General features: G+C 42.0%; 1 protein-coding gene across 1 annotated transcript in view; it reads left to right on the top strand.

Annotated features, from left to right (window-relative positions):
• The first annotated feature begins 5,832 nt into the window (after positions 1–5,832).
• Positions 5,833–18,135, top strand: part of LOC137437636 (transforming growth factor-beta-induced protein ig-h3) — a 140,903-nt gene continuing 128,600 nt past the window's right edge. Inside the window, exon 1 of the mRNA XM_068132112.2 lies at positions 5,833–6,124. Coding sequence (XP_067988213.1) covers positions 6,003–6,124 — 122 coding nt within the window. The 5' untranslated portion in view covers positions 5,833–6,002. The remainder of the gene's footprint in view (positions 6,125–18,135) is intronic.

Below are 18,135 nucleotides of genomic sequence, written 5' to 3'. Positions count from 1 at the left end.
TCACTTTGTATCTGTTGGCGCTTTGTATCTGCTCCTAGCCCTTCCACTCTTCCATAAGCCTCAATGCCCCCCCCCCCCCCCCTGCATGAAAATGCAGTTTGTCCTTGTTACACAAAGTTGTTTTGTGCAACATGGAATATACAAACTAAACTTTAAACGTTTGTGACATCGCTCCATCATCATTATATGTCTGAGGTTTGTTGTGATTGGGGTGTGTTATAACGATATCCGTTGGCCATACTCCGATGTTCTCCTGTAACATCCCCGACCCCCTGCATACGTGGAAAAGACATGCGATACCCAAAACTTATCAGCCGCTTCTGCTTTTAATTCTGAATCCCAGCCCATGATGTTTCCAAATTTCCATGGTGTGGACCGCTTTGCATTGGATCCTGGTGTGTTACACATTAACTGTCACGACAAAACGATGTTTGGCTCTTTATCAAAACACGCAGCTTTTCCCCCCTCTAACATCTATCTCCAAACTTGGTACACTCTCGGCATTTCAGTCTTTCCATTTCTTTGTTGCATCTGCCGCACTTTACAGTTTGCATTTGCCGATGTTTAACTATCCATATCTATTCTCTGCTCTCACAACTGTACCAAATCGAGATGATATGGATATGCCAAGGAAATTAGACAAACAAAACTTTAAAATAGACTCCTCTTTAAGGTGATTTTTGAGAAAACTTTTACTCATATTTGAGAGGAAAGTGGAGAGATTTAAAAAAAAAAAATTGTATAAAAAGATCGAGGCTCGTGTAAGAGCTAACATTAATCACAAAACGACGAACTCACACATACAACATACAATAAAGGGAGCGGGAGACAAGATGGGGGGAGAGAGAGGGAAGCACACAAGTACAACATTTGAGAGCAGGGACATCGGGAGATCTGTGGGAGGGAGAGGGCTTGGGGGGAGGAGGCATGTGAAGGGAGGAGGGAGGGACAACTATTGTACAATGTACGAGATTGTGAGGTCAAATCGTCAAAATGTTACACACAAGGAACTTTAACTGAGAATTAAATTTGAATTTAATTCTCTTTCCGGTATTGTTTGCAGTACAATCCTATGGATGTGTAGGGGCTGTCGCTCTACTAAGCTCGTGCATAGTAATAGGCAGGGCCTATGGAACCGTTTAGCCAGAAAAGCCTTTTTTAAATTCAACTTGTTCCTGGCTGCTCCTGAAACTGTTTCGTATATCACAGACAGGTTAATTAATGTGTGGCAGGCATTTGCTGTTGGTCAGGATGCATTCAGTAATGCCTGGTGTGGTACTTCATTCCTGATCCCCACTACAGTAATGGTGGGGATCAGTAATGGGGTCTGATCTCGACTTAACGTATTGTAGGGGTTGACCAGTTTACTCAGGGAAGGGGCTTCTGCTCCTCGATCGAGTCATGGGATTTCGCCCCTCTTAAGGAGTGGTCCAATTTGTATGATCATGCGTTGTGGCCCTTTGGGGTTAGGATGTGGGTGTTTGTTTGACCATGTACTTCGGGCTGATGCGCATGTGCATGCTCATGGGACAGTCTGGTTGGACTGTGTACCTTGGCTCATTGGCTGTATAGTTAGATTACATATCACAAACTCTGTTTCGATGTTTTGACTTTTTAAAACTTCTTTTCCTGATTCGCTGAGTTTTGAACTAAAGTCTCTATCTGGTATTGGCTGCAGTACAATCACACGGAGATGTTGGGGGCTGTAGCTCTGCTAAGCTGATGCCTAATGGTGGACGAGCCAACATGTAATTTTATACTTTGGACGGCATTGTTTGTTAATGGCAACCATGGTATATCAGTCATTCATACGACGACGAAGAACATGTGGGTGGATGTCATCTTCAATTTTGAATTAAAAAGTCATTCCAAGGTCAAATAAGGTCAAGTTTTGTATTGTTTTGTATTGTAAGCATTATATCTCACACATGCGCGTATGGCATTAATAAACAGAAAAGCGTGATTTTCTTGAAACGTGTTTATTGTGTATATATATCAAGGTTGTTTGCACACTCAATCTTTCTTTGTCAACATGTTTTCAGAATCCTATACAAAGAATATATCCGTCAGTGTTAAAATTACAACATTGCACATTTTTCAAGAACCACATGGAACCATATAGTTGCTACTACATGATAATAAATATAGTTTTATGGATAGATCTATCGAATGCGGTTAAACAACAACAACAACAACAACAACAACAACAACATGCATTTTAAGGCCATTTTCCCTACTAGAGCGGGGGTTAGCCTTGCGGTCCCCATGACAATCTTCTCCATTTTGCCCTATTTTCTGCATCTCTCCTTGTTAACCCCATTGCCCGCATTTCTTCTTCCACCATCTTTAGCCAAGTCTATCTCGGTCTTCCGCGTCCTCTACTTCCTTCTACATTCATTTCCATCACTCTTCTCAACCAGTCACTTTCATCCTTCCTCAACACATGACCAAACCATCCCAACCTGTTCCTCTTCACAGCATCAATCACAGGCTCTATTCCCATCATCTTTCGCAATTCATCATTTGTCTTCCTCTCTCTCAACGATACTCCGCACATCCACCGAACCATTCGCATTTCCACCCTTTCCAGCCTTCGCTGCTGCTCTACGCTCATTACCCATGTCTCGCTCCCATAAATCATAACACTTCTCACACATGCAGCATACACCTTTCCCTTCAGCTTCAACGACACTCCCCTCATCAGCACGCCACTCAGTTCCCGAAACTTATTCCATGCACATCTCACTCTAGCAACCGTTGCTGAGTCTGATCCACCTTCTCCATTCAGCATGTCTCCGAGGTAGCAAAATGTTTTCACATGTTGGATGAATGCGGTTTAATTTGATGCAAAATCCAAAAATAATACAAATTTGACCTTTGACCTTAAAATGAACTTTAATATCAAAATTGAGCATGGTTGCCTGCTATATAAAATAACCACCTTTAGAGGCCATTTTTCCCCGCAAAGCGGGGGTTGGCCTTTTTCGGGAACCATGGTTGTTGTTGTTGTTTGGTCCCCTTTTTGAAGCAATGTTTTACGGCCGGATGCCCTTCCTGACACCAACCCTTTTTGCCGCCTTTTTACGACAACCAGGGAATTACCAGTGAACTGGTACTCAATTTGCCGACCTCGGAAGGATGACAGGCTGAGTCAACCCCCCTAGCGTTAATTCAGCGATCGACCGGGATTTGAACCCAGGATCCTAGAATCCTAAGCCGGCACCCTAGCCGCTAGCCCAACACCAGGGTCTTGCTATGAACCTGCTATGAACAAACAATATCGTGAAAATATTTTCTGGAGGACTTTTCCATGTTTGGCTGGTCTACTATAATAGGCAGAGCCGATGCAACTGTTTAGCCACAAGACCTTTAAAAAATATAAGTTTTAAAAAAATATTTCGAAACTTATTTTGAAGGGGGAGTGAAGATGATTGTAGGGTAAGAAATAAGCAAACACAGAGAGTACATTTACCTTTTGATGAAAGCCTCTCACAGACATTACAATCACTACACCTGTATACAATCATCCATCCATACCTGAGTGGCTGAGCTCCCCACCAGTCTTGCCAACATCAATGTACCGATTGATCCTCTCGGTACCTAATATCATTTACCTGATTATGATGTATGCTTCGGTTGCCTCCTCTTAATGGCCCCAATTATTCTCACCTTCTTGTGAGGTCAGATAACGTTTTTGGCCTAAATCTTTCATGAACAAGCTGGCCAGGCTGACCAGGCATGACGTTTGAGTGATAGTAGACCAGCCAAACATGAGAAAGTCCTCTAGAAAAAATAATTTCACAGCATTTTTTTGTTAATATAAGCCATCCATGCGAGATCAATCATTTCATATGATGAAGAAGAATATGTGGGTGGATACCACCCTCACGTGAGTTTAAAAGTCATTTCAAGGTCAAAAGGTCAAATATGTTTTTTTTCGGATTTTGCATGAATTTAAACCGCAATTGATAGATCTATCCATAAAACTTTATTATCATGTAGTAAAAACTATATGGATCAATATGGTTTTTGAAAAATTTGCAATGTTGTAATTTTAACACTGACAGGGATATATATTCAATGTGTAGGATTCTGAAAATATGTTCACAAGGAAAGATTGAGTGTGCAAACAACCTTGATATACACAATAAACACATTTCAAGAAAATCACACTTTTATGCTTCATTAATGCCATCCATGCATGTGTAAGATACAAAGTTTACCTGTTAATTATATAGACCGAGTACATCTACATAATAATAAAGATAGTTTTATGGATAGATTTGTCGAATTCGGTTTCAATTAATGCAAAATTCCCAAAAGTACAAAATTTGACCTTCTTTGACCTTGAAATGACCTTGAAATTCAAAATTGAGGGTGGCAACCACCCACATATTCTGATCCTCATCCTCCGAATGACTGCTATACCATGGTTGCCCGTCATTAACAAATAATACCATCCAAAGTGTAAAATCACATGTTAGCTGGTCCACCATGAAGGTGTTTAACACGGGAATCTGTAATTTGCTCAGGGTGCCGGTGACAACTCGCCTACGCTTCACAAAAGTAACAAAAATCTTCAAAAGGATCTTTACCATCCACCAACGACGAGTTCTGCGGCTTAACATCCATCCGAGGAACGACACGCACATTGATGCCGCCCTCCGCATGTGAATCACCAGAATGGTAGTTTATAGCTGGGTCGACATTCAAACAGAGGTGACGTTCAAACACAAAACATTCAAAACATTCAAACATTCTAACACAAAACGACATTCAAACTCAAACACAAGTGTGCATATACCTATATAGTATATAGTACATCCTGCATGCACACAAAATGTTACCTAATTGTCCGTTAATATGTGCTGCCTATTGTGAGAAGTAACATCATCATATATAACTGCAGTTTGGTTAACATCTTCACGAAACAAAAGTATTCAACAACTTCAGCAGAACAAACATCTCTGAAACAAAACTTTTGAATTACTCAGCCAAAGGAGCCGAGAGGAGACATTTATGGTGATGTGATGGAATTGTGCAGCCCTTTCATGGACAGGAAGTGGGAACACATTTTCCAAAGGAAATTAATCAGGCTTTGTGAGAAACCGCACACAATGCGTCGTCGCAGAGACAATACATGGAAGAAAACATATCAGGCCCAATCTTTGGAATTAAGAAAGAGGTAAAAACCAGACATAACTTCGGCTCCAAATGCCGTTTCTTATCTTTTCTGGAAGAGTGTTGGGAGTTTTAATTTTTTTTGGAATGCTTTTTCATTCTGTTTTGGTTTATGTCCAATTTTCGCAGTCGCAAGTGAAGCCGCTTGTTGCTTGTTGCTTGTGTTTGAAGGTGCTTGCATGATACAACATATCTCATTGGAGAATTTGGACCAGTTGTTGAAACTCCTGCTGGTGTGGTCCTTTTTTCAGATATCTATGCCAATGGAAGAGCTAGTGTATGTTGTTGTGTCTGCAACACGAAGACTTTGTGGTATTGTCAGGATAGAAAGGAGGATTTTAAGGTTATATTCCAACCAATGTCTTTTATTGATGTTTTGTCCTTAAACTTTAACTTGGACGTATTTATTTAATAAATGCTGCTCTGTGCGTCTCTTTTCTAGCTGACATGCCTGGTTATAATGGAGAACACCTCTAAATTAAATTAATTTTCATGAGAAATCCAACTTACCTGAATCCATCTCACCCCATCGTAACACAAACTGTTGATAAAAAGGATCTGCAACAACATTTGGCAAATTATGAAGATAGCCAAGTCATGATTAATAGATAGAAGGGTGTGTCCAAGTTTGAGCAAACGGCAAACAGTGTTGGGACAATCTTTATACGACTTCATGATGTAGGCTGCTTGTTAAAACAAGCTGCATCCGACCCTCCTTAACAGAAACTTGGCCTGGTACCAGCTACTATGGTTCAGTATAAAGCAAGGGTCCCAAGAAGAGGCTGAAGTCGCTCAAAAATCTTGCCTTTCTGCAAAGAGCCATGAGAACTCTACTCGTGGCCCCCCTCGTCCTGTTCGTGGCCCTCAACTATATTGGCCAAGCATTTGCCACTGTTACGGACAGGCTACTCCTCCACAGCCGAATTCGTGGAAGAAAAGAGGGGTAAGCCGTTATCATTCGATGTGATTAATCTTCAAAATTGCCAGAAAATGTTTGGGCAGAAAGGTTATATATCACAAAGAGTTAGAGTTGGGTTGTCCTGCTAAACATTCCCATCTGGATTCAAATCCCATACCCTGTGATTATTTATCCATTTGACTACTTATGATCTTGCAATTATATGTAAATGCACAATGATAAGTCCTAATGTCCTTGCATAGCATGTAATTTATGTATATATATATATATATATATATATATATATATATATATATATATATATATATATATATATATATATATATATATATATATATATATATATATATACACACACACACACAGAGTGGTCCAGAAACCCTGGGCACGATACCTGCAACAAACAACTACGTTTATTATTGTTCTTTGGTGCAAAACAAAACATGATAACATGATTACTCGTTAAACAGTCTAATCAGTCTAATAAGTCTAATATACATGAAACAGATCAGTTCAAATGTTCAAACTGCTTTCCTTCATTGTCTATGCACAGCTGTAGCCACGACGAAACAATCTGACACACACTTCTGCATGTTTCAGTCGTTAAGGCAGCAGTCTCATTATGCATTAATTGTTTCAAGTCTCTAACGGTCGTAGTGTTCCTTGCACACACTTTGTGTTTGAGGAAACCCCAAAGGAAGAAATCACAGGGTGTTAAATCACAAGACCGCAGCGGCCATTCAACCGGACCACGACAGCCAATCCATTTGTCTGTAAAGTTCGAATCAAGGGCCTGGCGTACACGGGCAGCATAATGAGCAGGCGCACCATCATGCATGAACCACATTTGGCCATCATTGAGTGGAAATACATGCTGCTCCAACATTATAAGGTAATTTGCAGCATTCACATTTTCTTCGAAAAATATTGGTCCAACAATGCCTCCAGAAGAAATGCCTGCCCAGACGGGCACACTAGCTTGATACTGGGCGCTGTGCTTAACAGTAAATTGTGGGTTGTCTACTGCCCATATTACGCTGTTTTGACGATTCAAAGAACCAGATAAAGTAAGCTTGGATTCATCTGACCACAAGATCCTGTTATGCAAATCATTGTCCATATCCATTAACCCAAGCAATGTCTCACATGCCTCAACGCACCTGTCAAAATCATCCTCAGATAGTTGGTGAATTAATCTGGGTACGTATGGTTTCGCATTAAGGTCTTTAATCAAATCGATGATCGGCTTATGTTGATGACGTTTGATAAACGACGAGTTGATAATGGTGTGTTACTGTTGAGTTGTTGTTGAATGACCGCTCTGCTTTCCTCAGTTCAAACAGTCCGAGGCCAACCTGGTGACTGTTTTGGAAGAATGCTGCCGGTTTTGTCCAACTGCTTGTTTATTCTGCTGATGGTTCTTCTGTCAATTGCGTCGGCACCACAATCTATGACAAGTTTTCTGTGAACTTCAGCGGAATTTCCAGATACAGAATACAAGTGTGCAGCGTGAATTTTCTGTCTCACGATATCCTCTGTCATATTAGGGCGTCTAATTCACAATTAACTGAACTAATGCAAAGACAAACGCGTGCAGCACAGTGAGCGAAGCTCACCCCAATCCATATCACGTGATACACCTCAACCTGTTGCGTATCACGTGATGCCTTTGCATGTTGAAGCGGTCACATCCATTTCGGCACAATAATGAGCATGTAACATGGCAAAAACAATATGTTTTGTTTTTTGATTTATCAGTTAATTAATTAGTTACTTATTTATTATTGATTAAGAAAGTACTTATTTATTTCCTTTCTCATCTGGGCAATATCTCCGGCACCTTTTGAGTTAGGAAGATAATATTTGGACACAACAATGACCAAGTGATTTGGCAGTAAAGGGTATTTCTGATTTATTGATTAATCATTTAATCGATTAATTATTTAATTATTCGATTAATGACTTAATTAATTGTTTTTTAAGTTATAGATCAGGATGAAACGGTGGTGGTTTAGGTATTCTATTAGCCAATTGATTAATAATTTAATCATTTTACGATTATTATTTATTTGTTTTGTGATTAATTAATTATTAATTAATTACTTTATTATTATTATCGACTACTTAAGTACTTATTTATTTCCTTTCACATCTGGGCAATATCTCAGGCACCTTTTGAGCTAGGAAGCTGATATTTCGACATGACAATGACCAAGTGATTTGGCTGTAAAATATAGTTTTGCTTTATCGATTAATCTGTAATCAAGGCATCTATAACATCTATAACAAACTATATTTTACATCTATAATGTAAAATATAGTTTGATCTGTCGAAAAAGACAGATCTCGCGAGATCTTGGAGACGGTGGCAGGGGTTTTCGACGGTCCACACGGTCTCCACGTTTTTCAAAGTTAAGTCTGTTCACAATTGTATTTTGTCGAAACTGTATTTATCGTTCGGTGTGTGAACTTATAGTGTCCCCCTTGGAAGTTTCCCGGTGTTTATCTTTCATAAATTAATCGTTTGTTTGCCGTGTCGTGAGCAAGGCCTTGCAGCCTCAGGCTTCCCCCGTCGAAGGTTGTTCCTTCCTTCGCTGTTTTGCTAGCTTTTTTGATTTCCCCTTCTCCACCAAGCTTCACCAAACATCTACTATTTGTCTAACGTTGTAACCCCCACACCCCCTCCCCCCCAAAAACAAACAAAAAAACAAACAAAAAAAACTTTTATTTCCCTTTCTCCTCGTGTGCTTTTGCCTCTGCCCACATGCGCTGTCTCGCCCCGCCCCCATTTTCCCCTTGCCTTCCACCTTTTGCCCTGTTCAAGTGACTCGTGGTCGTCGCTCTAGGCTTCCTCTCCCCATTGGTATTTTTGTGAATATAAGATTGTTCTTCACAGTTCTGTTTAAATATGTTTCAACTATCCCCTTCAGTGTTTTATTCAGTGGTTTATTACAACACGCTGTTTTTCTTCTTATTTAAAAGGCTCCTTTCAATTTCCTCTTCAACTCATTCCATTTCAAAAAAATATTCAATCTCTTACGATTCCAAATCACTCCATGCTCTAAATTCTCATTCATTCCATCCCTCCTCCATCGTTCTTAAACGAATCGCTAACTTGAAAATCACATGCTTGAAAACTTGAAAATCACTTCAATGAACTTCAATGAACTTTAATGAACTTCAATGAATTTTAAACTTTAATGAACTTTAATGAACTTCAATGATGATGACTTGAATCACTTGAAAATCACAACAAACCCAATTTGTTATATATGTTCATCTTTCATTAATCATCCACTTTCTAAACTCCCCCCTTGCCCCTCCCCTTCAAATCTCCCCCCCAACCATCCCTCCCAAGTTCTCCCTCCTCCCACCTCCTTCTCAAAGCTGCCTCCTCCCCACTTCCTCTCCCTCCTATGTCATACCTCCACCTCCCCCAACCTTCTACTTTCCTCTGCCCCCCCCCCCCCCTCAAACAAACTCTCACTGTGCCTCATTCCATCACCATCAACCCTTTCGTCCTCCTCATCCTTCCCTTTCTTGTAACTCTTCTGTAATCTCTGACACACTATCAACTGCTCTTCCTACATCCCCCTCTCACCCTTCATCTGACCCTACCCCTCCCCTCCCCTGTCCTGCTCCCGATGCTCCCCCTCTCTCCTCACTAACGGTATGGACCTCAAACATCCGGGGCCTTCGCTCAAACGTGATTGATCTCTCCATTCAGGTTGCTTCTGAAAATCCAGACTTGATCTGCTTAACAGAAACTTTCCTCCTTCAAGATGTCTCTGATTCCTTAATATCTCTTCCTGGTTACTCCCCCCTCCGGTACGATAGACCTGATCCTCGTCCTGGTGGTGGGGTGGCTATCTTTATAAAAAAACTCTCTTCCTCACTCTCCCTGCACTGCCCTCTCTCCACCCCACCCACAGGAGTACCTCTGGCTACGGCTTCCTCTCCGCTCCCACCTTTTGTTCATATGTGTTCTGTACCGTCCTCCAAACAGTGATGACTCCATTTACATTTCTCTGTCGGACAACATGGACCAACTTCTATCAACTCATCCAAACTCTCTCTTCCTCATATGTGGCGACTTCAACTGTCATCATGCCAGCTGGCTGGGTGTGGGTTCATCTCTCACCAGCCATGGCACCTCAGCAAAGGACTTCTGCGACTCATTGGGACTGACACAATCTGTCAATTTCCCGACCCGGATCTCAGTCAATGGAGTATCTTCTCTTCTGGACTTGGTTATGACTAACTTCCCTGCAAATGTCTGCTGCTCTTCTTCTGCTCCAATCGGTTCTTCTGATCATGTGCTTGTTAAAGTGGACATCTCACTGGCCATTCTCAGAGAGCCTCCTCAGCGCCGACGAGTCTGGCATTTCACTCAGGCCGACTGGCACGGTCTGCAAGCAGCCATCAATCAACTGGACTGGTCTCCCATCTCTAATGCCTCTGACATCAATTCTTCCTGGGAATTCTTCCAAAGCAAACTGCTCTCTCTCATGCACAGATTTATCCCATCTCGTCTTCAGTTGTCTTACCCTTCCTCCCGTCCATGGTACACTGAATCTTGTGGTGAGGCAGTTGCCCTGAAACAACTTGCCTTTGCGTCTTGGAAGGCAAATCCAACTGAAGGCAATCTCAGTTCCTTCCACCAAGCTCGAAACAAGTGTGTTTCTACCCTCAGGAGTGCCAGGAAGCACTATCTCTCCACACCCAAGATTGAACTCTCAAACCTGTCTCCTTCCTCCAAATCCTGGTGGCATCTGGTCAAATCCGTTTCTGGTGTTTGTTCCCCCTCCATCCCCTCCCTTACCTCAAATGGCTACACAGTTGACACCGCACGTGACAAAGCCGAATGCCTCAACTCTGTGTTTGCCTCAAAATCTTGTGTCCCAAACCCATCTCTCTCTGTTCCCACCTTTCCCAGTCGAACTCAACTGCTCCTGGACTCTGTGTCCTTCTCTCCTGACAAGGTGGAGAAGTTTTTATCAAACCTCGACTCTGATTCTGCAACTGGACCAGATGGCATCAGCCCTCGGGTCCTAAAATCCTGCTCTGCCGCTCTATCTCACCCTCTCTCTGTTCTTTTCACCCTCTCTTTTGCTCAAGGTCATCTGCCAGCATCTTGGAAATCAGCAAACATTACCGCTTTAAACAAAAAAGGTGCAAAAACAGATCCTTGCAACTACAGACCAATCAGCCTGCTCCCAATTATCAGCAAAGTCATGGAATCCATCATTGCTTCAGATATCAAATCCTTCCTCTTCTCCAATGGCTTGATCTCTGATCATCAATTTGGATTCAGACCAGGTCATTCTACTCTAGACATGTTGCTTCTGCTGTCTCAACAATGGATGGAGGTCCTCAATGCCAAACAGGAAATCAGAGCTGTCTCACTTGACATATCACGTGCCTTCGATACGGTCTGGCACCCAGCTCTGCTCACCAAACTCACCTCCTATGGTATTCAGGGAAATCTCCACTCATGGCTTGCGGATTTCCTCTCTGGTCGTAGGCAACGTGTGGCCCTGAATGGATTTCTCTCATCTTCCCTTCCTGTTCTGGCTGGAGTTCCCCAAGGTTGTGTTCTGGGCCCTGTGCTATTCCTGGTCTTCATCAATGACCTCTCCGACTCTCTGGAAAATCCTCTCTATCTCTTTGCTGATGACTCCACTATCTGCCGCTCCATTCCTCATCCCTCAGATCGGCAGTCTGCAGCCTCCTCACTCTCTGCAGACCGGGACAAAATCACAGACTGGTCAAACAAGTGGAACGTGTCTTTCAATCCTGACAAATCTCACACTCTTACAATGTCTCTCCGAAAGGACCGACTGGACAACCCTCCCATCTACTTTCTCAACAATCCTCTCCAAGAAGTTCTGTCGCTCAAGTTTTTGGGTCTCACTATCTGCCATGATCTTTCTTGGGAAAACCACATTTCCAAGCTGGCCTCCAAAGCCAGTCGCCGACTGGGCATCCTCCGTCGTGCGAAGTCCTTCCTTGGCACACCTGAGCTCCTCACCACATACAAGGCTTTCATCCGCAGCTCAATGGAATACTGTTCCCCCCTCTGGGTTTGTGCTCCTGCCTCACACCTTGCTCGGCTTCACGCTGTTGAGGCCAAAGCTTTCAGAATCATTGGAATCTCCTGCGATGTAGTCAACTCCGAGGGCCTTTCACTCACTCACCGCAGGCAGGTTGGTGGTCTTTCTGTCTTCTACCGACTCCTCTCCAGCCTTGCTCCCCCAGCTCTCTCTGTGCTCTGTCCCCCCAATATTCCTTCAGGTCGCACAAGATCTGCCTGCAACCCTCTTATGGTTAAACTGCCAAAGTCTAGGCTCTCTGCTCACCTTCACTCTTTCATGCCCCTTTTCTCCCGCCTCTGGAACAAACTCCCCCACTCCCTTCAATCCCACTCCTCCCTCCAGGTCTTTGAAGCAGCTGTTCACCACCATCTCTCGTCTTCCCCCATCGAAAACCTTGATCTTTTCTACCCCCGGTAATTCGCCCCAGAGTCCTTGCAGTGTTCGTTCATATGTTTTATTCCTCTCCCACCTCCCCCCAAGTCCTCCCGATGTCCCTGCTCTCAAATGTTGTGTTTGTGTCCTTCCCCCTCTCTCCCCATCTTGTCTGCCACACCCATTGTTTTTTGTGTTTTGTGTGTCGGTTTGTCTTTTTGTGTGATTAATGTTAGCTCTTTCACGAGCCTCGATCTTGTATACAAAAAAAAAAAAAAAAAAAAAAATCAATTAATCGATTCATTTTTTAATTATTCCATTAATGATTTTTTTATTTTTTTAAGTTACAGATTCGGATGAAACGGTGGTGGTTTAGGTATTATATTATCCAATTGATTAATTAATTAATTATTTTATGATTATTATTTATTTATTTTCATTATTAATTATTTATTTATTTTCTTTCACATCTGGGCAATATCTCAGGCACATTTTGAGCTAGGAAGCTGATATTCAGACATGACAGTGACCAAGTGATGTGGCTATAAAGGATATTTTTAATTTATTGATTAATCAATTAATCGATTAATTATGTATTGATTAGTCAATCAATTAATTATTTAATTTTTTGGATTAATGACTTATTTAATTAATTTTCAAAAAGTTACAGCTTCAGATGAAACACTGATGGTTTCTGTATGCCATTAGCCAATTGATTAAGAAATTATTTTAGAATTATTATTTATTTATTTTAATTATGCAATTAATCAATCAATTATTGTACCCCTCTCCCTCCCAATACCGTCTCTCTGTACTGCACGGCAATAGCACACTGGAGAATATTTATTGACTTGGCATGTGGGCGGTGTACTTTGAATGTATATAGCTGTACGTACTTGTTTTTTGTTTGTTTTTTAAATTGTTGTTTGAAATGTTTCCGTTTGCTACTTCTATGCTACAAGGTGGTGATGTATGCATTCCTTGTTAGTCAGTAAACTATCTTCTGGCAACACGGTTAAATTGATCATCGATAAAACCTTCACTTTATAGGTGTGTACTTGGGCAAATATAGATTGTTGATCCCCTTCCCCATTTGGATGGGCAGAAAGGATCAAATCCCCAATGAAGGACATTGTTAGTCCAGCCAGATCTTGGCATTTTGAAAATCAATCCTTTACCAATCATGGAAGTTCTTGCTTTCGGCATATAACTATCCCGAGGTTTGTTATGAGAGCAAAGTCAAGTTGAGGGTGTTGTCGATTTAGTAGCATATTAAAACTTCCTTTTAACGTTAATATAATGCTTTAGGAATTGCCGTTACTAATCTTCAATAAATGATCATAATTGTTTTGGTGATCTTTCGCTTTATAAGAAATCCGTGTGTACGTGCATATATATGTGCAAACATCTAATTATTTTAAAACATCACCATTTGATGTGAGAACTATTCTATAAATGCACCGCACTCACTGGGAGATCTTATAAACAAACCTTAAAATAAAGAGCCCAATGTTTGCCAAAACTACAGTGTGTATGGTCATGAAAAGGAAACACAAGTATTCCATCCTCATTGCTTTACTAAATGTTTATACCAAAAACAACATGATTTATACATATATATATATATACATACAGTCGTGGCCAAAAATATTGGCACCCTTGCACTTTTTTCAAATAATGCACCATTTCTTCCAAAAAATTGTTTAAAAAAATTTAAAAATTTGTATCCACATATGTATTTCTTTGGTTTGCAGTGGAACAAAACAAAAAATGGTGAAAAAATTACTAAATCTTAGCTTATTCCACATATCAATCCTAAAATGGCCCGGACAATAATATTGGCAACTTTTAGAAGTTGTTAGAAATAATTAGATTTCAAGCAGGTGATTCTCCTTTAATTTGGAATTGAACTCACCACATGGTCTATAATTTGGAAGGGTGAGTTGCAGGTGCCTGCAATTTAAAAATCACTCATTCAACCAATTTGAATAGTGAAAAGGAGTCATTCTGTTGTTTTGTGTCACTGTGTGTTCTGCAATGAACATGGAGAAAAAAAAAACCAGAGAATTGTCTGAGGAGGTCAGAAACAAGATAGTAGCCAAGCATGCACGATCTCAAGGCTACAAGTCCATCTCCAGAGACCTTGATGTTCCTGTGTCCACCGTATGCAATGTTATCAGGAAGTTTAAGACCCATGGGACTGTAGCCAACCTCCATGGACGTGGCCGCAAGAGAAAAACTTGATCGAAGATTGCAGTGAAGGATTGTTTGAATGTTAGAGAAAGCACCTCAATCAACTGCCAAACACTCTTACGATGTCTCTCCGAAAAGACCGACTGGACAACCCTCCCATCCACTTTCTGAATAATCCTCTCCAAGAAGTTCTGTCACTCAAGCTTTTGGGTCTCACTATCTGCCATGATCTTTCCTGGGAAAACCACATTTCAAATCTGGCCTCCAAAGCCAGTCGCCGACTGGGCATCCTCCGTCGTGCGAAGTCCTTCCTTGACACACCTGAGCTCCTCACCACATACAAGGCTTTCATCCACAGCTCAATGGAATACTGCTCTCCCCTCTGGGCTGGTGCTCCTGCCTCACACCTAGCTCGTCTTCACGCTGTTGAAACCAAAGCGTTCAGAATCATTGGAATCTCCCGCGATGAAGCTAACTCCAAGGGCCCCTCACTCACTCACCGCAGGCAGGTTGGTCGTCTTTCCGTTTCTACCGACTCCTCTCTGGCCTTGCCCCCCCCCCCCCCCCCCCAGCTCTCTCTGGGCTCTGTCCCGCAAATATTCCTACAGGTCGCACAAGATCTGCCTGCAACCCTCTTATGGTTAAACTGCAAAAATAAAGACTCTCTGCTCACCTTCACTCCATCGTTCCTCTTTTCTCCCGCCTCTGGAACAAACTCCCTCACTCTCTTCAATCCCACTCCACCCTCCAGGTCTTTAAAACAGCTGTTCACCACCATCTCTTATCTTACCCCATCCAAAACCTTGTCTTTTCTACCCCCGCTAATTTCACCCCAATTCCACTTTTTTGAAATACCAACTTCTGTCCTGGAAGTCCTTGGTGTCCTTGTGTTTTATACTTCTCCCACCCCCCCCCCCCCCTTCCCACGCCTCCTCCCCCCAAGCCCTCTCCCTCCCACACATCTCCCTGCTCTCAAATGTTGTGTTTGTGTGCTTCCCCTTCTCTCCCCATTTTGTCTTCCGCTCCCTCTTTTTATATATTTTGTTTGTCTGGTTGATTTGTTTGTGAAGTAAATGTTAGCTCTTTCACGAGCCTCGATTCAGTATACAAAAAAAAGAAAGAAAAAAAAAGATTCAAGCTGACCTTCAGACACAAGGTATGACGGTTTCAAATCGCACCATCCGTCACCAACTCAATGAAAGGGGGTTTTATCATAGGAGACTGAGGAGGATCCCACTATCCTCCAAATATACCTACAGGTCGCACAAGATCTGTCAGCAACCCTCTTATGGTTAAACTGCCAAAATCAAGACTCTCTGCTCACCTTCACTCCTTCATTCCTCTTTTCTCCTACCTCTGTAACAAACTCCCTCACTGTCTTCAATCCCACTCCTCCCTCCAGGTCTTTAAAACAGCTGTTCAGCACCATCCCTTATTTTCCCCCATCCAAATCCTTGATTTTTCTACCCCCACTAATTCACCCCAGATCCACTTTTTTGAAATCCCAACTTCTTTCCTGGAAGTCCTTGCAATGTCCTTGTGTTTTATACTTCTGCCCCACCCCCTTCCCATGCCTCCTCCCCCCAAGCCCTCTCCCTCCCACAGATCTCCCGATGTCCCTGCTCTCAAATGTTGTGTTTCTGTGCTTCCCCATCTCTCCCCATCTTGTCTACCGCTCCCCTTATTATACAATGCATTCAGAAAGTATTCAGACCCTTCACTTTTTTCACATTTTGTTATGTTGCAGCCTTATGCTGAAATCGTTTATATTCATTTTTCCCCTCATCAACCTACACTCAATACCCCATAATGACAAAGCGAAAACAGGATTTTAGAAAGTTTTGCAGATTTATTAAAAAGAAAAAACTGAAATATCACATTGACATAAGCATTCATACCCTTTGCTATGACACTTGAAATTTAGCTCAGGTGCCTACCATTTCTCTTGATCATCTTTGAGATGTTTATACACCTTGATTGGAGTCCACCTGTGGTAAATTCAATTGTTTGGACATGATTTGGAAAGGCACACACCTGTCTATATAAGGTCTCACAGCTGACCATGCATATCAGAGCAAAAACCAAGCCATGAGGTCGAAGGAACTGCCTGCAGAGCTCAGAGACAGGATTGTGTTGAGGCACAGATCTGGGGAAGCCTACAAAAAAATCTCTGCTGCATTGAAGGTTCCCAAGAGCACAGTGGCCTCCATAATTCTTAAATGGAAGAAGTTTGGAACAACCAGGACTCTTCCTCGAGCTTGCCGCCCGGCCAAACTGAGCAATCGGGGGAGAAGGGCCTTGGTAAGAGAGGTGACCAATAACACGTTGGTCACTCTGGCTGAGCTCCAGAGATCCTGTGTGGAGATGGGAGAAACTTCCAGAAGGACAACCATCACTGCAACACTCCACCGATCTGAGCTTTCTGGCAGAGTGGCCAGACGGAAGCCAAACAGTTCAATCTTGGTTTCATCAGACCACAGAATCTTGTTTCTCACAGTCTGAGAGTCCTTTAGGTGCTTTTTTGCAAACTCCAAGCGGGCTTGCATGTGTCTTTCACTGAGGAGAGGCTTCCGTCTGGCCACACTGCCATAAAGATTACCGGGTATGGGGTATTGATTTATGTGTCTGTTTTAAGTTTGAAAAAAAAAAGTGTTTGAAAAAAGTGAAGGGGTTCTGAATGCACTTTATGTTTTATGTGTCTGTTTGATTTTTTTGTATGATTAATGTTAGCTCTTTCACGAGCCTCGATATTGTATTCGAAAAAAAAAAAATACCTGCTAAAAAAGTCTGACTTGTGTTTGAGAAAACATACCTGAACAAGCCAAAATCATCTGGGAGAATGTCCTGTGGACAGATGAGACCAAATTAGAGCTTTGTGGAGATTAGACCAAATTAGAGCAAATTAGAGCACATCATCTCTATGTTTACAGAAAACAAAATGAAGCCTTCAAAGAAAAGAACACCTTCCATACAGTCAAAAATGGAGGAGGTTCAGTGACGTTTTGGGGTTGCTGTGCTTCCTTTGGCACTGGGTGCCTTGAATGTGTGCATGGCATCATGAAATCAGGAGATTATCAAGGCATTTTGGAGCACATTGTTCAACCCAGTGTCAGAAACCTGGGTCTCCATCGAAGGTCATGGGTCTTGCAGCCGGACAATGACCCCAAACACCCTTTTTTTCTTCTTTTTTTTCTTTTTTTGTATTCAAGATAGAGGCTCGTGAAAGCGCTAACATTAATCACACAAAAATTCAAACCGACACAAACCGACACATAAAACACAAATTAAGGGGAGCGGTAGACAAGATGGGAGAGAGGAGGAAGGACACAAACACAACATTTGAGAGCAGGGACATCGAGAGAACTGTGGGAGGGA

This window comes from Myxine glutinosa, chromosome 12, assembly GCF_964187855.1.
Source record: "Myxine glutinosa chromosome 12, kmMyxGlut1.1, whole genome shotgun sequence".
NCBI lineage: Eukaryota > Metazoa > Chordata > Myxini > Myxiniformes > Myxinidae > Myxine > Myxine glutinosa.
The sequence above is the reverse complement of the archived record's forward strand: the minus strand, read 5'-3'. Positions and strand labels throughout refer to the sequence as shown.